The sequence below is a fragment of the Calidris pugnax genome, unplaced genomic scaffold, assembly GCF_001431845.1.
Source record: "Calidris pugnax isolate Ruff unplaced genomic scaffold, ASM143184v1 scaffold88, whole genome shotgun sequence".
NCBI lineage: Eukaryota > Metazoa > Chordata > Aves > Charadriiformes > Scolopacidae > Calidris > Calidris pugnax.
In genome coordinates this window covers 377,045-398,694 of record NW_015090849.1, presented here as the reverse complement: position 1 = coordinate 398,694, position 21,650 = coordinate 377,045, and the positions used below count along the sequence as shown (strand labels likewise).

The 21,650-nt window shown below is 43.6% G+C and overlaps 1 protein-coding gene across 1 annotated transcript in view; it reads left to right on the top strand.

The window, feature by feature from the left end:
- Nucleotides 1-21,650, top strand: part of LRRTM4 (leucine rich repeat transmembrane neuronal 4) — a 276,877-nt gene that overhangs the window by 173,315 nt on the left and 81,912 nt on the right. The window contains exon 3 of the mRNA XM_014943137.1: nt 6,964-7,038. Coding sequence (XP_014798623.1) covers nt 6,964-7,038 — 75 coding nt within the window. The remainder of the gene's footprint in view (nt 1-6,963; nt 7,039-21,650) is intronic.

The window sequence follows — 21,650 nt, the reverse complement described above, 5'->3', positions numbered from 1 at the left end:
ATTTGCGGTGGTGTAAGTGAGGGAGGGGAGGCAGAAAGGCTCCTGGGTTGGAATGTAGATGTAAAGGCTGGCTTTCCATCATAGTCACATCTCATTGTTCATTCTTATTGCCGTGCTCGGAGGGTGCGAGAGAATGTAATTCACTGTTCTGAATCGTTTGTATTGTTTGTAACTAGGGGAATGAATTAAAAATGGAGCGTGCCTTACTTTGGTTTTTCACGTTCAAAGAGGGGACTGTCACAACTTTCTTAATCGTGGTGACTTGAAATCTGTTTTAAACTTTATTCTTCTCTACATTTGAGTGTCAGAATAATACTGTACACAGGTGTTAGGTACTGGGTTAGCATTGACATTTACAACATTGTTTTTTATATTCAATATTCAGAATTTCTGATTTGATCTAATGGGCAGAAAGGGATTGGGGGGAAAGATAATAATTGCACTTGTGGCTTATGGACAGGTTTGTAAAGACTTAAGTATCTAGTGCTGAGCAAGATAGGTAGAAAATTCATTTCTAATATAGATAACTGCTTAAAGAGCTGCTTATATTGTTGTAGCAGTCTTTATTGGTCAGGGCAGCTCAGTATGATGATGATGGATCCTGAGATGTCTCTGTCAGCCATGCCACACACTGTAGCACCTTGGGAAGGTACCTGGCACGGGTCTGGGACCAGTCTGGCCACGCGGACCAAGCCCAGCACCCACGAGGTTTGGGAGGGCACAGGACAGAGCTGGCTGGTGAGCACCAAGTAGCTCCAAGGGCCTTGGAAGCCTGACTCATATTTGTGAGTTGCTGGTTTGCAATGTGCAGTGGCAGCAGCCATCCCCAGCAGTCAGGATGCCCTCTTAGCCTAGAATCATCGAATGGTCTGGGTTGGAAGGCACCTTTCAGATCCCACCCATCAACCCAGCACTGCCCAAACCCCCACTGACCCATGTCCCTCAGCACCACGTCTGCCCGGCTTTTAAATCCCTCCAGGGATGGCAACTCCACCACTCCCCTGGGCAGCCTTTTGCACTGCCCTGGGCAGCCTCTTCCAGGGTTTGACAACCCTTTTGGGGAAGACGTTTTTCCCAGTATCTATCCTAAACCTCCCCTGGGGCAACTTGAGGCCATTTCCTCTTGCCCATCGCCTGTTCCTTGGGAGAAGAGACTGATGCCTGCTGGCTACACCCTCCTTTCAGGGAGTTGAAGAAAGCGAGAAGGTCTCCCCTCAGCCTCCTTTTCTCCCTGTGGAAGGGGGGCCTGAACCTCAGCTCCGTGGCCCTCAGCTCTACGGGGCGTAGTAAGGTGGCTGGAGATCACTGTGTGGTACCAGAATGGTTTGGTTGATGAGCTGAGGAGACACACCACGCTCAGGGCTCTTTGTGGTGACCTGAACCTGTTGCTACGGCGTGGTGCCAGGGCTCAGTTGACTCGCAGATATGACTCAGTGACCACAGGAGCCATAAACTGAAGAGACATGGGCTCCTAAGTGCCTAAAATGTTCCTTACAATGACTTCCCGGAGTTAAAGCCAGGTTAAGTCTTTTCAGCAGTTTCGTCTGATTTAATGAGATTCTGAGCTAAGGCCATCAGTCAAGAAAGTGCTTATGCACATTCTGCTCAAAGAAGCACTTAACTGTATTTTGCTTAATCTACTGCGTTGCTTTTTCCTCTGTTCTGTTTTATACCTTGCTCTGTAATGGCCAATAGTGGAGATCTTTTGTCGCAGAAAAAAGCATGTGACCTCTGCGTGCTTAGAATTATTGTTGTGGAAGCTACAGAGAAGTGCGTGTACTCTGCAAGACAGGATTTAGAGAGAAAAAAAGTACTGTGAACAATTTCATTACAAGTTTCGTAATAATGCATTGTAGGAAGGTATTCGTGTGATCCACTATCGGTGCTAATAATTCCCTTAAACCATTTGTCTGATACGGTTCTTCACTGCTTGGTTTTTGGAGTTTCTGAGGGTGGTGGAAGGGTGTGTCAGTTGGGACATCCTTTTTACTTACAGAATATCCTTTTCTTACAGAAAAGTTGCAAAACATTGTAATAGATGAGCAGAAATATAGGCAATTTCAGAGGAACAGGAAAATTTTCCTTTTCAGTCTTCTAGGCTGCCCTGGAATGCTGAGGTGAACTCTGGGAACTCCCAAGCATTGCACAGCCAATTCACCTAAAATTTCTGACTGCTTTCACTTAAAATTTCTTTGAAAGCTACTAATCCTGTCCAGCAGCAGCTGTGAGAAAGGGTGGCCCAAAGATGTAAATTAAACCTCTGGGAATTGCAACTTAAAGAGAATTGGCAGCCCTGGGCACCTCGCATGGGGACAGTGGCAGTAATTGGAGGAAGCTCGGTTCCTCTGCGCATGAACACTCTCTGTTGAACCTGGTTCATGAAAACTGGAAGCTCTGGCTACTTTCTGCAAAGCTTTTCCATGCAATCAGGGTTCTGTGTGAATAGGGTCAGGGTCACAGTCATAGAATCACAGAATGGTTTGGGTTGGAAGGGACCTTGAAGACCATCCATTGCCACCCCCTGCCCTGGGATGGACACCTCCCACCAGCCCAGGTTGCTCCAAGCCCCCTCCAACCTGGCCTTGAACCCCTCCAGGGATGGGGCAGCCACAACTTCTCCTGGAAACCTGGGCCAGGCTCTCACCACCCTCACAGCAAAGATGTTCTTCCCCACAGCTCAGCTCCATCTCCCCTCTTTCAGTGTCCAACCCTTCCCCTTCATCCTGTCGCTACCCTCCCTGGTAAAGAGTCCCTCCCCAGAAAAATAGAAAGCGCTATCTTTAAAAAGCATCAAAACTGGTAGAACCTGAAACTCACTTAAATAACTCACTTTTCCCTCCCCTAAAAAAGAGAAAATCCAGGTCTCAGTTTTGCTTTAGTGCCAAAAATGAGAGATCTTAGTCAACGTGGATAAGTCCCAAATTTGATACCGCTGACCACATCCTTCAGAAAGGTGTTTCTTCACCAGCCTCTCTGAAACCCCATCCCCACGTCTGTCTGAAGAGATCAGTTCGAGGTGGTGTAAGTCTTAGACAAATAGGTGAATATCTACTATAGACATCTATAATGTTGTTGCTTCCCAAAGATTGCGTCTTGTCTTGAATGTTAACAGTCGATATATTCCTTGGTATTTATATTCATTTCTATTCTTGGTTGCCTTTACATAATCTCATGAAGCCCTTTTATTTTTCTGTAAAAGGAGATTACTATGGTTAGCAACAACTGACGCCAGCACAGATAAAATGGCTTAAAATAGTCGGTAGAAAGGACTAGAAAGACAGTAGCTTGTATAGAGCGTGTAGAAAGTTTCTCTGCATTTACCACTGATTTTTAACAGTGGATAATCTGGATTCCACCTGCCCCGAGGTGTTTTGGATTAAGACCCTGTGATTTGGGATTTTTTTTTTCTCCCAGATTTCCCATTGCTTTCAAACACTAAGCAAGGACCCTTCCACTGTCAAATGTCTCCACAGTATATCTGAAAAATAGTTTGGATGTGATACAGTCCCTCCCTGTGTAAGACAGGAACAATTTCCTGTGCAGGCAGGAACGAGAAAGGAACTTTAAGAGTAGAATTATTAAGCAAACAGACTCATTTTGATGGTTTCTTACCTCCCCTTCTGAAGCAGCTTGAAGATGCTGCTACCCTCAGCAAGACAGTGAGCTCGGTGGTCTGCTAAGACCAAAAATGTTCATATTCCTTTGAAATTGTACGTTCACACTCCTGAAAATCCCTCTAAAAATCAAGGATGTGTTGTAAGGGCTTTGTGGGATCAGCGATGGCACGGCTGGGCAGTCTCCCAGGATCTCACTGTGAGGAACTGCAGCGTTACAGATCCGTGTCTGTATTCTCCAGGACAGGCTTTAGCTCCTCTAAAATAAATGGAATTCTCCATTATTATATTAGCATCACTGGGAGAACGGACGCAACCGTTTGATGGGATTAAAGCATTTATCTGTCAAACTAAAATGAGTCTGGCTCTTTTGAGATCCCCACTTGAGCGATGCTGCCCACGGGATCACGTGAAGTGTGTCTTGAGTCATGAAATTTCGGGGCTTGTTTACAGGTAACTTCTTGGCTGTAAGAGAAAAGGAGAGAAGCTCTTCTAGGTTTTTATTTCACAATACTCTTCACAAATTTTAGATGAAAGCTCCCGGATGCTTTCCCTGCTCTTGCATCCTTATGAGGGACTGAGTAAAATGGGGTTGAGGATCATTGTGATGTATGTTTGCAGGTGTTTTTTTTTTTACGTTGCAGTGGGGCTGGCTTAATAAACTGGAGTAATGCCAGGAGGTGCTTCTCTCCCGACAGGGGTTTGTTGTTCTAAAGGAAGTATTTATGTTGTAAAATGTAAAGCGTTCGTCATTTTTGCAGTGGTTTTTCTCGGTGTGTGCCAGCCTGCCTGCTGCAATGAATTAAATTAATTTGTGCCCCACCGAAGTGCTGTACGGTCTCGTAATTGTCACTGGCAACACAATGTTGTTTTTAAGTTGTTATTATGCAGGCACAAGCCCGTATGTCATACAAAATTGATATGCTGCATTATGTATACTACCTTCAAATTAACTTGGTGTAATATTTGTCTTGTTAAGAACCAGCTATTCTGTGGATGTCATAAACAAATGTGTCTCCTCAATTTTTCCCTATTCAAAAGAGAAAAGAAACAACAACGCCCCCCCTGCAGGAGCTGAGGTTTGATTTAATTTAGAACAAATACTTGGACTTTAATTATTAGCGTTCATCCAGGACATTGCAGAGTAGGTCCTAATAATTAAAAGAGAATGAATTAAAAATTAATAAAAGGAAATACAGAAGGACATAGTAGGCGCTTTTTTTTTCCCATACAATTAATAAATCTACTTTGAGTAATTTGAAAGAGGGGAATAATTAGCTCAGCTGGGTAACAGCCCCTGGTTTGCTGAACCTTTGGGTTGGTCCTCGAGCCGTGCCGCAGCCCGGGCCCTGCTTCCCTTCACGCCTGCTCCCCATCAGAGAAACAGGCTCAGGAGGACTGAGCAAAATCGATGATGATTTATTGTTGAGTCATGTGCTGTTTCATTGTGTTCTTTTTCTTGTGTCTGTTTGCTGATTTAATGAATATTCACTTCTGAGAAAGCCGAGATCTCTCTAATGTGCCCAGAGTAAATGGTGTTTCGGTGTCGGAGTCTGATCAAACCCCTCTGAAATCAGAGCAAATCTCTCTCTGCTGCCGTCGGGGAGCTTTGCATCAGGCCACGCTGCAATGAGAATTGAGCCCTGAAAATTTAAATTTCAGGCACAAATTCCTCCTCTCGATGTCTTTTCTGTTTTTCCTGGAGATCATTCCAGCCAAGATGCTTTCCTCATCCTGACCATTCCCAATTACCTGCGTTAGACACAGATAATTTACAGATCCATTTACATGGCAGCACTTTTTCTCTAAGTGAGGTGGTGTGCAGGGGCTGTAGGTTACAGCCAGATCTGAAACAGTGCAATGGTTTACAAGCCTCACATGGCTCTTTTTCATTAACTTTGCTCATTTACAGTGAGGCTTTTATGTGTTTCTTCTTGGTGATAATACTGAAAATGATGGAGTGAGAGAGAGTCCTGTGTTTAATCAAGAGAGCAGCTCATTCTGGCTCAGTAAAAGATTTAAGGCTAAGAAATATGGCTGAAGAAAGATTTCTGCTTTCTCTCGCTTGAAGAAAGAGACACCAGGAAGGAAGAAAAGAGCCCTGAGCAGCACGGGCTCTGTGTGAGGAGCGATCTGTCTCTGGAGCACCATGAGATTAGGTACCCACAGCCTCCTGGTATCACCCAGATGACACGATACCGATGCCCCTTTGTGTGCCAGGCCATTGCAAAACCATCAACCGGCCTCATCAAATATATTACAAATATTTGCTTCCACTTATTTTAGTTGCTGCAAGACCCACATCATTATATCTGTTAACTCCAGGGCCAGAGGAGTGGATATTGGGGTTTTTCTTTTCAATTTCAGATTTTCCACGTTTTTTCAGAGGATCAGATCCTGTTTGATTCTTTTACCGGATCCAACCACCCATAAGCAGTGAAAAGGCTCCTTCACTGGGTGGTTTTGCTTCTTTGGCACCTTTTATTTTTTAGCTTAGTGGCAGCGTTTGCAACCGAAAGAGGGAGTAGCTGGGCCTTGCTGTAATGTGATTAATTCCTACTGAATAAGGTAATTGTTCCAGGGGTATAACGTAAAGACTGAACACCTGTAAGGACTGGGGTGTGGAAGAGTGGACACATCAGACTGGGACAGTCTCTGAAGCACCTTTTCCCTCAGCAGAGGGGTTTGGTGTGGCCCAGTTGGGTGCCTGGTGGTTCCAGTACAGAATATTCTTCCTACGAGAAACTACCTGCATCAGTCTTGAGTCCCCTGATCATCTCAGTGATCAAATCCGCTAGCAAATAGGTTAATTTATTTTCTTTCTGTCTAGTAACTCCTCTTCATTTAATCAAACGTCTAGAAAATAAGTAACCAGTGATATATTCACTGCAGCAGTGAATTCCAGAGGTTGATGGTGCTCTCTGCAAAAATTCCAGATTGCAGGTGTAATTATCTATAATTATATTGTTTCAAGAGAGGTGTGTGAAAGAGTTCTTAAAATGATCAAAGATGATGACTTTTAAGATTAAACTCTGACTTTTTACATTATGTCTGTGAGACATTTTAATAACATATTCATTTTAGCTTTTATGTTTCCATATAATTTTACGCACCTGCGGTAGGGCGTGTGTTCTGGTGGTGGCCCAGCCTCGCTGGTATTGAAGACACCTGTGAGCGGGTAGCTGTTACAGCTGGTAATTAATTAATTGAAGCAACACCCACCTGTGTCGTTGCTAGGGGTTAATTGGCAAAGTGAGGAGGGGCAGGTCCTGTTGGGATTTGGCAAAGCCAAGGTGGGGCAGAACGTGGTTTAGCGTTTAGAGTAGAGGACCCTCTGTTTCTCTTGCAGGCTCTGCCCGGCAGCGGGGAGATTTTACACAAAGGCTTTGAACTCTCTGCTCCGGCTTTTCTCCATCCAGCAAAGGTGAGTGCTCAGCTCGGACCTCTGCAAATCACTAACGGACGTGCAAAAGGTTTGAGCTTATTTTCTCTGGGTACAGGACAGGGTTGTTTGGCAGCTTTGTCGTCTTGGTAAAAGTTTTGAAGCTGAGTGTGGTATTACAGGGTTGTTTGGCAGCTTTGTCGTCTTGGAAAAGTTTTGAAGCAGAGTGTGGTGCCTCTGAGGAGATTTGCCTCAGCTGAAGTGTCACATCATCCTGAGGGATGCAAATAATGGTGTGCTCTTTAGTTAGAACTTAAGCTTTCAGAATGTGGTTTTGACGTGATGTTTACCTGATGAAAGTTTTGATTGCTAAAAATTCAGCAGTGCTATTCAATGAAAGATATGACTTTAAATGCAGTCTCTGAAATTTTCTTTATGCTGAGCTAATTATGAACTAAAGCTGTTATATTCCTTATCTTAATTTACAAAAGATACATTATTCAACAATGGAATATACTAAATGAAACAAAACTATGACAATAATTAAATGGATTTTGTTTTGTCTTTAAAACAGACAATGAAATGCAAAATGCAAAGCCAGTTTCAGATTTGATGTATGTTCACTGTGAAAAATGAAGCTGTTTTCTGTACCTGCCCTCTGTTGTCCAGAACAGAGCAGAACCCTTCCTTCGTCCACCCTTTGGACTGGGATTGTGAATTAAGGCCTGGGTAGGGCCCCCACAGTGAACTGCAGGAGAAGGAATGCTGTGACATGCTCCTTGGTTTGGAAGGTGAAAACTTGAGCATTTGTCCTGTTCTCTGCCCCAATCTGAGAGTTTCTGGTGCCTTCAGCTTCTGAGGCTCCTCCTTCTGCATCTCATAGTTCCATGGAAAACAAATTGCCCTCAGCTAGAATTCTGAGCGTTGGCAACTTGAAAGTATTTCTGTACACAATATATTCTTTCAAATTAGGCCTAGAAAAAACTTTTACTACTGTATTTTCCCAGGCTTCTTCCTTCTGCTTTAGTAGAGCGTAGCCCTAAATATGCAGCTCTTCATGGCAAATGAGTTTTGATCTGCACGGTGTCACTCGGGCTGCAGACAGCTCCTCGTTATTGCTTTTGGCATTGCAACTTTTGGGAGTTGCTGTTTGTTTTGATGAGGAGAATTCTGGCAAATTGTTTCTCTCTCCAGGTGTTGGGTTGTGTTTTTTTGGGTTTTTTTTTTTTTAAGCTAAATAAAAAGGAAACCTTTGCCACATAGCACCTTTCAGCTGTGGAACTGGATGTGAGATGAGTGTCGTTATTCCTAATTAATGTATTGAGAAACAACATGAAGTGGCTTGTCTGTGATTGTTCATTAAGGCACTGGTAAAAGCTTGGAATAAAATCAGGAGATCTTGAATTTGCATCCATTGCCCTTCCAGCAGCTTGTTCTTTTTATTTATTTCTTTATTTTTAAAGGTGTCTGCTCCCCACATATCTGCAAATCAGTTTGCTTTCAATTTAGTGGTGCTGACATCAGGGCTATTGCTGGCATCTGAGTGCCTCAGATAATACACTCGTAAATAAATGTTTGCATGCTTTAGGAGTAAAATCTGCATGAGTTACCAGCGGGGATCAAAGAGGTGCTGTCCCTGAGCAGACGTGTTGATGAGTTCTTCCCTTCATTTCAAATTAGAGGAATGCAGGGTCTTGCACCATTTCAGTTCCAGTTCAGGGGAAAGCTGCTGTTATAGCAGTGAACACATTGGAAAATCTTTTGGCAGCTCACGTATTTTCATGTGCCAAGAATTACTTCCCTAGAATATACAGCTGTACTTTGAATGTTTACTGGGTTGGTTTGTTTTTTTGAGAAACGAGCGGATAGAAAGTGTCTACTTGGCTACCTGTAAAGTTGCTGGAGTGAACAGATAGCCAGTGTAATCTAGCAGTGAAATGTCTTTAGTGGTGAAGTACTTCTGTAGAGGAGTAAAATAATTAAGTATTCGCATAATAAGGGAGGAAACATACAGCTTACTTAGAACAGGGTTTATATCTGTATGTTATAGCTGCAAAGATGGGACAGCTTGGGTTTAAGTGGCTGTAGCATCTCAATGTCCTTATGTGAATGTCCAGTGTACAGCTCCTGTAAGCCTACTGCAAGGGGGTAAAAATGGCAATGATAAGGAGGACAGTACCAGTATAGGAGGGTAAATGGAGGGGTAAATAGAGAGGAAGGTGGTGGAGCTGGGTTTATTCTTGTGCTCATAGTCCACTTTATGACACTGTGAGAGTATGACACGTCACCCCTCCATTGGGGAACAGTTTAAAAAGTGCCTCGAGATCTCCCGAGCTGTATTAAGAGTTAAAGTATTATTGTCATCTTTCCTGGCTTATCAGGTAGGTAAAAGGTTGATGTTAATAGCTTTAATTTCACTGCAAACTGTAAATCTCCTATGGAGTGAAGTGCTTTGTGTGCTGCAGTTCTCTCTCACAGTGCCCTGCCTTGACTCCCTTTATGTGATTTCAAAACCAGAATTACTCATTCTCAGTACTTGCTCCCAAGTCTGTACACACACACACATATATATATACACACACTGTATATATGCATGTGTAAAATCTGTATTTCCATTGGCTGTAAGATGGCATAAAGGAAACTTGGCATCCCTGGAAGTCACAGATCAGTAGATTAATTCAATAGCAATAATTATTGAAATCATAAGGATGGTGAATACCTCTCAGCTCTAAACAGCTTTGAAGTGAGATCTTGGGAGTCTGCTCTGTTCTCAAAAAGCAAGAAACCTGTGGAGAATTAAGATCATTACTACTAACTTCAGTCCATGTAATAGATCAATTTTTTGGTCTGCTTGTTAATGGTGGCTTTTTATATTGGTTATAGCAATTAGAAATATTTTCTGTGTGCAAAGATGGGGTAGATGTAACAATCTGAAATGAGTTTGGGTGCATACTACTAACTGAAAGCAATTCCTGGGTTGGTATATAAGTGATGTGAAGGGGTTCATCAGAGCAGCTGTCAGTCCCTGCCCTGGGTGGGAGCTACAACTGCTTTCCAACAATGCAGCACTGCTTGGAGCTGAAAACATCCATTTTTTGGAGATATGTATATTGTAGACAAATATATGCAATATTGTAGACAAAAGATATGCAAAGATATGCAATATTGTAGACAAAGAGCAATGTTTCAGGAAGCAGACCTTTGGGGTGTTTTCTGTAAGTCCAGTCAAGAGCCTGTGTTGCCAACATCCTCCTCCTTCCCCCAGTTTTGCCCAGTTTTATCCATGGACATTCTAACATGACCCATTCCCTCTCTGCTTTAAGCAGTCTTGGGCCATTGCAGTGAAGGGGTGTGAATATTTTCCATCTTCTCTACTGAAGGGGAGGCCAAACCAGATCTGTTCATTTAAGAGCACTTGAAAATGTTGGTAACTGGCAAGATGGGTTGAATGATTGAGAACCCTGCCCAGAAAGACCTGCACAGGGAACATAATGTTACTCATCACTTTGGGATGATAAAATGTGTTTAAAGCTACGCAGCCCTTGACTCTGTTAGAGGGGGAAAAGTGCAACACAGAAAAAAGGACTAAGATAAATGTTTCCTTGATCATTGTAGGGCTGGACCTGGGCTTAAGGCTGAGCGAGTCCTGGGGCACTTTGCTTTATACAAGGAATGTTTCATGAGTTGGATTTTTCCTCTTGCCTGGCCAGATGATGACGGTGTTTAGCAATCTAAAAGAGCCGTTTGTTTAATGGGTCCCTGGGATGTATCCCAAGGCTCTGAAACGACTTTGAAGCCTTTAAGTAAAAGGAAGCATATGTTAATTGTCAATTAGTGGATGTATGATTCTACACAGATTTTATTATTGCAGTATGATGAAGAGTAAGCAGCACTCCTTGCTGTCGTGGTCAGTCCGAAACCAGAAGAGGCACTGAAGTTCCACAACATTTGAGCATTAAAATCAAACTCTATTTTTGTTTTCTTATGCTGGTGCTGTGGTTCTTTGGAGCGCTGATCTCAAGGGGGTAGACAGACCTGCAGTTCAAGACGGTCCACTGCCTGGAAAGAGCTTGCAGCTCCTCATTATTAGTATTATTCTGTTTTGATAATTCATCTTTGGGTTATGCTTAGCAGCAGCGCTTATTTTAATAGAGTTAGATTATGAATTACTCTGTGGAGAAGTTCTCAGCAGCGTGGATTTTAAAAGGAGGCAGGAAGGAAGAAAGAGAGAGCAGGGGGAAAAAAAATAAAATAGAAATTTCCCTCTGTCCTTTTCCAGCTGACTGGGAACGGGTTGAAAGTATTCCCAAGGCATGACATTGCATCTATTAATTCTGGGAGCAACGTTCCACGCATGGCTAATGATCCACTGGATGGATTCATTTCCTTTGGTTTCAACAGCTTCGTTCTGAGCATTAGAATGATGGATTTGTCTTGATCCTGAAGGCTTCCATTTGAAAGTCAAAACTTCTCCTGGAGGAACACTTAACCCTGTTAGCTCCTGTGGTGAACTTCCTCCCAGGCAGAGGGGCTCTGAAGGTGGTGAGCCCACGGAAACCCCTCCCTGGGTGCAAGCAAAAATGGCAAGTTTAATTGGGTAGGAGTCCTAGAAAGGTGAAAGAAGATCAAGAGGATGAGAATTTGCATGGGCTGTCTCGGTGTTTGTGTTGGATTCCACTTGGCCTCGTTCAGAACTGACAGAGAGAACTGGTTAATGGCAGAATATTAAAATAAAAGCCATATAGTCATATTCTGTGGTATAAAATAACTTTGTTTGGTAATGCTAGTAAGCAGCTCAAGCTTTAAATTAAGTATTAAGCTAGTGCTGTCTATGTGAATGCTTAGTGTTCCGTTTGTTTGAAATAAATATATGTACTAGTTTCTTATTTTTTTCTTCTTCACTTAGTCTTTCAGTGATGCATGTACACAGAGTTGACAATTGCAGTGGTTAAATATGAAATATGTGCTACTTCCCCCCTGCAAATTATGGGCTTGCATGCTCTGTATCAAGTTTATTGAGTATCCTAGAATATTTTACAGATTCAAGATGACTGTTCTCGTTATCCATTGTGTACCATTGAAGGGGAAAGCAGTTTTATTAATTTAAAAGTCTAACAAATTGACACGCGCAAACAGTTTAATACAAAAGCCTTCAGTGTGTTAGTGCTGCAAACTGTGAAGTTGCCAGGACAGCAAGTTGAGCATGTGGCCTTCAGTGTGTTAGTGCTGCAAACTGTGAACTTGCCAGGACAGCAAGTTGAGCGTGTGGCAGGTGAGCCACTGTCCCCAAGGTGGCCACTGTCCCCAAGGTGGCCACGGGGTGGATTTATGCAGGTCCTCTGCCTTGGCCATGCTGCCTCCTGCTTTGCCCTAAGCACCGTGTTACTGTTCTCTTCAAGAAAAATACCATCTAGAACTCTTATGCAGGTCCTCTGCCTTGGCCATGCTGCTGTCCTGGTTTGCCCTAAGCACCGTGTTACTCTTCAAGAAAAATACCATCTAGAACTCTTTATTCATTTGATATACTTTTATTCCCTTTTTATAAAGGCAAACAAAGTAAAGAACATTCTCATACCGTAAATCCACGCTTGTTCTGAAAAGTGCTTCCCCAATTTAACTATTCTGGGATACTTAAAACAGTTATTTATACAAAATCTCGATCTGCCTGTGTCTCTCCTGCCCTTTCTTAAGAGGAACAGTAAAAATGTGTACAGAGGGAGGCTTTGGAGCAACCACAGTTGAAAACATGAGACAGGACTATCCATTTCAGTGTTTTTTTGTTTTTTTTTTTAACCAGGTCAGGGTCTGGCTCAATGCTGAAAATGAGATAGAAGCACAAGCAGCTTTTTTTTGGGGGGAGGCAAGACTGTGGTTCTGATTTTCTATCTGCTCGCTGCCTGGCTACAGAAATGATTTGGTTTTATTTTGGTTTTAAATGGGAAAATCAGACTGTGAATAGATGACTCCTCTTACCAGTTAAATTGAATATATTTCATTGAAGGCGGTGGGTCGGGCACTGCCCTAGTGGGAGAGCCCTCTGTATCTGGAGATCTGGATTCTGCTGAGTGAGGATCCTCAGTAGCTGAGTGAGGTCCATGGATGAAGTTGAACACGTGTCCTGGTGTTAAAGGTTGAGGGTCTGGAAATGGTACTGGGTAAAAATGGAAATCTGATCAAAAATGTGGATTTTCAGCTTGACATGAATATGAGATTCTTCAATATAACTGTTTCTAGCCTGATTTATGGTGTCGTGGCCAGCTGCTGTATGGAGGGGGATTTTTTTTGTTTCTTCTTTTCTTTTTTTAGTGGGGTTTTGTTTTATTTTGGGATTTTGGGAGTTTGGTTGCTGGCATCGCAGTCATTGACTCCTTTCCCTGCCAGGCACCACATCCTTGATGGACTTGGTTATGGGGGCAGTCGTGCCCAGACTCCACTGATGGACTGTAATGGCATTATTCTGGAAAGGGAAGTGTTTGATGAAGCCTCTTGGTGGAGAGACTCTAAAGACCATTTCTGTGGTTCCTGTGAAATGGGAGCGTTTGAGGCGCGAAGCTCTTTCCTGATGGGAAGGTTTCTGGCACTTTCAGGATGGAGTGTTTGGGTGTTTTTCTTCTTTTCCTAATTTTTCTTGCGTGCTGATGAGAAAGTCAAGAAGCTGGTTGCACCTTTGGCTGTGGAAACTGAGCTGCAAAACTCAGACGAGCTCTTTTAAAAACATCCCTTTTCATTTGGACATAAGGGAATAGATTCTGATAGATACATGATTGACATCAAAAACATTAAATTCTTATATTTCAAATCCCTACTTGCTTAAAAAAAATCAAAGCATGTCACTTTTTTTCATAAAATGGAAGTAATTACAAAATATTGCCACTTTGACTTAATTTGACCTCAGTGAAACCAAATTCTTTGTAATTATCTTGCAAGTATTTTGACATGACATGTTCCTGCAAAACGCTTTTACTGAGTCAGGGCGGCCTGTTCTGATACATAGAAAAAGGCTTTCAAGGAATATTTTTGAGGAGCTGAAGTGCTGAATTTCAGTCCGGGTGATTCAGTGTGTAAATATTGGCTTGAAGGTCTCCTTTTGAATGTCTGAACCCAACCAACCTTCTAGGGCCGCAGAAAGAGGGGGAAAATGTTCTGTGAATAAAAATTACAGCAGGCATATTTAGAAACAAGGTGTGTGGATGGAATACAAGGCACTGCAACCTTGGAGTGTTTAAAAAAAAAAAAAAAGAGAATTTTTATTCAAGGGAATGATTTTTCTACAATGCAAAAGGGAATCCGCTGCCTAATTTCACTCTCCTCCTTTTAGCTGTGCATCAAAACCTTCTGCAGCTCTGTTCATTCCTTAAGAATAAAAATGAATGTTGTGTTTGAATACCAGATGGGGACATAAAGTATACTATTCATTAGAAATGTCGGTATTAATTGAATAATATAAATGATTAAGAATTGTCCAGCTTTGAAAATTAGAATTCCTATTCCAGCTCATTGATTTTGCTTTGTTTTGGGTTTAAATACCTACCTTGAATCAGTTAAAATTAAAATTAACATTGTCATTATTAACTTCTAGCTATTAGAGCTGATGGTAATGCTTGTTTTTTATATTCCTCGAAAATACTTGAGGCATAGTTCCCGTCTAGACACCATCATTTTCTATTCAATCCCAAATTGTTCCCAGTGTGGTTTCTGGTTGTAACATCACGGTGGAAGAAATACCATGAAATGAAACAGAAAGCTATCTATAGAATCTTTGTCATAGGAGAATTCACTTAGGCTGGCAAACACGCTTCACATTTTCCTCTAAATTAAATTTTGTGTGTTGCTTGTTTACGATCAGAAAGCTACAAGATGTCCAACATTGCCGGGATTCAAAGCATTCGGGTTATTTCCCTTTTTAGAGGGGAAAAGACAAAAAAAAAAAGCAAATCTTGACGCAATCAATGTGCTGAAACATCGTGGCGAGCGTTTACCAAGCTAATTGATACGCTTCGGTCGGTCTTTTTATGTCTTGTCTGAGGTCTCTTGCTCTTCTGTGTGAGCAAGAGGGGACTCCTTAAGTTCTGAGCCTGTCTAGTGTGGTAGCATCCTGGGCAGCAACGGGGCTTCTTCTGGTGGGAAGAAAACCAGTAATCATAGAATCATGGAATGGTTCAGGTTGGAAGGGACCTTGGAGACTGTTGTGTTCCAACCCCCCTGCCCTGGGCAGGGACACCTCCCACCACACCAGGTTGCTCCAAGCCCCCTCCAACCTGCCCTTGAACCCCTCCAGGGATGGGGCAGCCACAGCTTCTCGGGGCAACCTGGGCCAGGCTCTCACCACCCTCACACCAAAGAACATCTTCCCCACATCTCAGCTCCATCTCCCCTCTTTTAGGGTCAAACCCTTCCCCCTCCTCCTAGGGCTCCTCTCCCTCACAAGAGTCCCTCCCCATCTCTCCTGTAGGCCCCCTTTAGGTACTACGTCCAGGAAAGTAATAATCCATAGATTTCACAAATAGCTTTTTGATCTGCGCCACCAGCAAAGTCTGTCTTTTAGGGGAGATTGGGACAGTTGGGGTGTTCTGTTTAGTAGTTTTTGTTTGGTTGGGTTTTTAAATAATGTGTGTCCATCACTGAACGTCATGGTGCTTTACCAGTGTCAACAGGGGCTTGAAGGAGTGGAAGGAAGGAAGGAATGAAGAACTCTCCATAGATGTTTGTGTCTTGTCTTTAATTTAGGCCGTGTCCCAACTGATGGAAAAGTTTGTGGTGACAAAGCCAAATTTTGAGAGTTTAGGAGACATGGCTTCATATCCCACCTCAGAATCACAGAATGATCTGGGGTTGGAAGGGACCTCTGGAGATCATCCAATCCAACTCCCTGGCAGAGCAGGTTGCACAGGAACGTGTCCAGGTGGGGTTTGAATGTCTCCAGAGAAGGAGACCCCACGGTTGCAGAGGGCAATCCTTGTTGCCCCCTCTGGGACGTGCTGTGGCCATCGGGAGAGCCTCGGCACTTGGGAGGGGACACGCAGGATCGAGTGTCCCCTGGTTCTTGAGATGGAAGTTGTTCTTCTTTGAATGTTTCCAGAGAAGGAGACCCCACCGTCGCAGAGGGTGATCCTTGTTGCCCCCTCTGGGATGTGCTGTGGCCATCAGGAGAGCCTCGGCACTTGGGAAGGGACACGCAGGATCGAGCGTCCCCTGGTTCTTGAGATGGAAATTGATCTTAAAACATTGTAAAAACAGACAAATAGATTCCTCTGGTTTATTTCAATTGTGACTAGATCGGAATTTAGGCATCTCTTTAAATGTACAAACAAGCAAAAAAAACAAGCAGAGCCCAATTTCAGGTAGATTTAACATGCCTGTGGACAAGTGGATTTTTAATAGCTAATCTTACCCTGACAGCTCATGGGAAATATCAATCTATTAGGCAGGATTCGAGTGTTGAATTTTTAATGCACTTTTAGTGATTAAAGTGCTCTTTTTCTCCACTGCTTGAAAGAGATCACAGTGGCTTTAAAGAACAGTTTAAAGTCCTAACAACAATGGAGAATTAATAATTGCAGTTGACCACATTCCTCTCTGGGGGAGGAGGGCTGTGCCTATTTGCATACAAGTGTTGTGTTTGGAACATCAGAGACAAAAGAAAATCACTCATTTTGAGGGCAGCAAATGAGCCAGATCGTCTTGAAAAGGATCCTGTGACTCTGTTGTCCCTGGGAGCAAGTGATGGCACACGGTTGCGGGCCTCTAGTGAAGGGAAGCGAGGCCTGAAGAATAGAAATGAGGATAAAACTAAGGATTTCAGTCAAGGATTTAGGCTCGGTGTTCAGCTGGGGGTTATTGGTGCGAACGGAGATGTAAGGATGGAATCTCAGTGTTAGTGAGGTGAAGATGTGCTGGGCCACGGGGGTCAGTGAAACCTGAATTTTCAGGGAGAGATGCCCAAATCTGCAGAGGCAGCTGGTTCTTTGCTGCTGTTGCAGCTGAAGCAGGAGGGGATTGTGGTGTGCTGTGTTACATCTTCCCCCCAGTGCATGCTTTTTAAGAGAAAACTATACTCTTAAGAGAAAATTATACCCTCTTAGTAGAGGGGGGGAAAGTAGTGCTTGGCCCCGGAGCCATTTGCAAGGCTGCGATGAGCAAAGCAGAGTGTGGCTTCCCAACCCCACAGCATTTTTGGGGAAAGGAGGGGAAATAACACTCTTAGTCCAGCCCCTTCCCCGTGAGTTCTGCAGGGAAAGACACAACTGCCCGAGTTGACTTTGCACACACGAACTCTTCATACCCCAGAGTGTTCTCCCCCGTGCATTATGCACCTCTGTTTACAGGCCCACTTCTCAATTAGTATATGACAAATCTAAATCCCTACTGAAAATGCTTTTTCGGAGACTCTTTGCTCAGAATCGCCCTATCTGCCCTAAATTTGTCTTTTCAATATGCTGCAAAATAAGCCATTGCTGGAACTTTCCTTCCCTTGCTCTTTTTTCTTGTTTTGCTGCTGCTAATGGATGTATTGTTGTAACACTGACTGGCTCGCGGCAGTAATGAATTACTAAATTTAATTGCAAAACTTAGTCTGGGATTTATGTTGCTGAGCTGTATATCACAAATCAATAGCAGAGCCCTGTAATCAGGGGAGAGAAGCTCCGAGTGGACACATTTACATTGTGTTTCTGGGTTTGCAGCTGACAAGTTGAAGGAGTGTTGGCAAACCCCTTCTCCTCTCCTCTGCTTGTGTATATCATGTGTGAAAACCCCTGCACCAGGACAGGTTGGGGGTGACCTGCTGGAGAGCAGCTCTGAGGAGAAAGACCTGGGAGTCCTGTTGGACAACAGGATGACCATGGGCCAGCAATGGGCCCTTGTGGCCAAGAAGGCCAATGGCCTCCTGGGGGGCATCAGGAAGAGTGTGAGCAGCAGGTGGAGGGAGGTCATCCTGCCCCTCTGCTCTGCCCTGGGGAGGCCCCAGCTGGAGCACTGGGACCAGTTCTGGGCTTCCCAGTTCCAGAAGGACAGGGAACTGCTGGAGAGGGGACAGCAGAGGGATACAGAGATGCTCAGGGGCCTGGAGCATCTCTCTTATGAGGAAAGGCTGAGGGACTTGGGCCTTTTGAGTGTGGAGAAGAGCAGGCTGAGGGGGGATCTGATCAACACCTATAAATACTGAAAGGGTGGGTGTCAGGAGGATGGGGCTGGTCTTTCTTCAGTGGTGCCCAGGGACAGGACAAGAGGGAACGGGCACAAACTTGAACATAAGAGGTTCCATCTCAACATGAGAAGGAACTTCTTGACTTTGAGGGTGGCAGAGCCCTGGCAGAGGCTGCCCAGAGAGGTGGTGGAGTCACTGTCTCTGGAGACATTCAAACCCCCCCTGGACACGTTCCTGTGGGACCTGCTCTGGGTGGCCCTGCTCTGGCAGGGGGTTGGAGTGGGTGATCTCCAGGGATCCCTTCCAACTCTATATCATTCTGTGATTCTCTGAAAAGACCAGTAAGTAAACTGGGAAGAGAGGTACTTGGATTAATGAAAGTTTTTAATACTTAGCACCTGGAAAACTTGCAAAGATTCTATTGTGTTCCTTGTTTCCATTGGAAGAGGACTCTCAAGCAGGAGCTTCTCCCTCCATCTGCTTCAGCTCAGTCTCTAGGATAAAACACAGGGTGCCAGGGTGAATTGTCAGATATCTGAACTGACAGAAGTTAAAATATGACCCACTTCCCAGTCAAAATGTTCAGCTAATCCTTTATCTCTCTCTGCCTTCGAGTGACACTTCCACCAGACCGTCTTGAATAATCTGATCCGACCTGATCCAGCTGGAGCACGTGCGGATGAAAGGAATGTTCATGTATATTAAATCAATAGTATGGTTTAACAGATGACTTAAGGTATATCTGGCTTCGTTTAGGATCTGCTTCACAAACCCTTTGAAATTGGTAGGGAAATTCTCTGTTTGCTTTGGAGTTTAACGAATTAGATAAAGGGAAGTAAAAGATACTTATCAGCCAAAGAGAAAAAAGTGCCTGATACTGTAAAATATAAAATACAATGATGTTGATTTGCAGTGATGGGTTTGCATTCAGTGTTAAAATACTTATTGCATGACAGCTGTTCATCCACCTATGGAAAATAAATGTTAATTATCCTTTGTGGGGAGGTCAGTGTGGCTGTGCTGAAGTCCTCAGAGCTGTCCCGTGGAGGGACCTGGCCTGAAGAGAGTTCATATTGAAATCTGGATCTGGAATGTGGTTTCCTGCTGCTCTGTCTCGCACCAAAAGCGTGTAAACGCATTGGATTTTTAGCTGTTGTAATGACAACAGGGAGAGAGAAATGAGTGTACAGCATCTTTGGTGTGACCATTGTACTTTTTGGATGTTAAGTACATGAGCAGCACACAGTCCCTTGTGATTGTAAAAAATAAAACGAAACCACCACAAACCCCAAAACATAGAGGCAGAGATTAATTTAAAGCAGATGTTGGTATATATTGGTGCAATTCCATTGGCCTCCATTTGATGTTGTGTCCTGTGCGTTGGCTCACTCTGTTTAGCACAACTTTCAGACTCGTCGTAAAATGCGGTGATGAAGGGGGATTCCTTATTTCAAATAGTAATTCAAAGGGTCGTCCTCTGGCACGTGGTGGTGTGAGGAGGGAGGGAGGGACAGGGACAGAGTAAGCTGGGTGGCCTTCTCTGTTGGGGGTTTCTCTGATTCTCCATTATATGGAGAATATATTCTGCATTATATTTTATCAGAATTGAGAACAAGGAGCCAATTCTCACATTTGGAGCTTGACAGCAAAAATGGTGACCCACCCAGCTGCAGTCTATAAAACTGTTCTTGCCATTTAGGGCTTTAAAATAAGCCCATAGAAAGGAAGGAGGGTTCAAGTCAGAGCATTTTTCTAGATTCCATCGGTATTAGTATGAAAACTCCAGCTACCTAGTAATTAAAAAGCCACATTGGGTTCTTGCCTCTTCAGCGTCAGTGGAAGCTGTAAATTAAGCAGTGCTTCATACTCAAACAGGTAGCTCCAGTTAATTTCTGGAGAGATTTTTCTATTTAAAAAAAAAAAAAAAAAGATAATTTACTGTGATAGTAGCAGAGCTGGGGCAGGGGGGTGCAGCTGGGCTCGGGTGGGTGTCTGGCATCTGAGAGGAATGAGAACAGCCCTGCTGAGACGGGAGAGGGAGAGGCAGAGAAGGATGATTTCTCAACCTAAAAGAAAACGTTCGCTGCTGGGGGGGTTCCCTGCGTCCCGCAGAGGAAGCGAGATGACATCTGGGAATGTTTATTTGTCATAAGCATTTCTGTGATTCCTCGATCCTTAAAGGTGTAGAAGATTGTAATATTGCTCTTCACAAAGTGCCCAAACCCCAGGGTGATGCTGCCCCAGGGGACCCAAAGATTTGCTGATTTGCCCAAGATCTCACTGGAAGTCTGTGGCAGAGCAGACAATCAGATGTTTGCTTCCACCCCCTATTTTGGAGCACTGTTTCTAAATCTTGGGGAAAAAAAAAGAAAAAAAAAAAGATGAGTAAAGCCATTAGCTATAGATGTTACTTATTATAGGATTTCTTATCGATTGGAATATAACACATTTCAGTAAAACACATTGAAATTACTCTCGCACAGGGTGGCTATGAACTTGAAGTCATTGTTTTTACAGTGTTAGCTGAGCAATAAAACACTAGAGTTAAACTGTTTTACAAATTTCCACAGTTTATTTTACTCAGTGTTTGAAAGCTACTTTCATGCTCCATCCTCAAAACGGTTTTCCTCAGAGCTTTTCTTGAGAGCACAGAAGCAAGCAATGATGTTTTTGCAAGATATTAACCATTAATTTTTTTTTCTTTATTTTTACCTACTTCAACCTTTATGTCTGTAAAATTTGCTTTGAGATATTTGGAGAGTGTAACGTTCCCTACCATGTATTTAGTCTGGGAGCAAGTCAGCAGGAATCCCAGAGCTTTTTTTGCGATATTACCAGGTATTAATCCAAAAAAACTCCATACTACCTAGAGCCCACTCCCTGGTGCATCCTAATTCCTTGTCTCCTGTTTCTTGGTCACTCTGCTCAGAGTGGGTGGGATTCCAGTGCTGTGGCTTGAGGAGAGGAACGGGAGAAAATCCTGTGTCCTAAATGAAAGTCTGGGATAAACTGCTATCCCAAGGACATAGAATCATGGAATTGTCTAGATTGGAAGGGACCTTTAAGATCATCTAGTCCAACCATCAACGAAGCTCTGATAAAAACCATCACTAACCCATGTCTCTAAGCACTATGTCAACCCGGCTTTTAAATCCCTCCAGGGATGGGGCCTCAACCACTGCCCTGGGCAGCCCATTCCAAGGCTTAATAACCCTTTCAGTGTAATAATTCTTCCTCATCTCGAATCTGAATCTCCCCTGGGGCAGCTTGAGGCCATTTCCTCTTGTCCCATCGCCTGTTCCTTGGGAGAAGAGCCCGACCCCCCCTGGCTACACCCTTCTTTCAGGGAGTTGGAGAGAGCCAGAAGGTCTCCCCTCAGCCTCCTTTTCTCCAGGCTGAACACCCCCAGCTCCCTCAGAAGTTCTCCAGACCCTTCTCCTTGTGCTCCAGACCCCTCACCAGCTCTGTTGCCCTTCTCTGGACCCGCTCCAGCCCCTCAAGGTCTTTT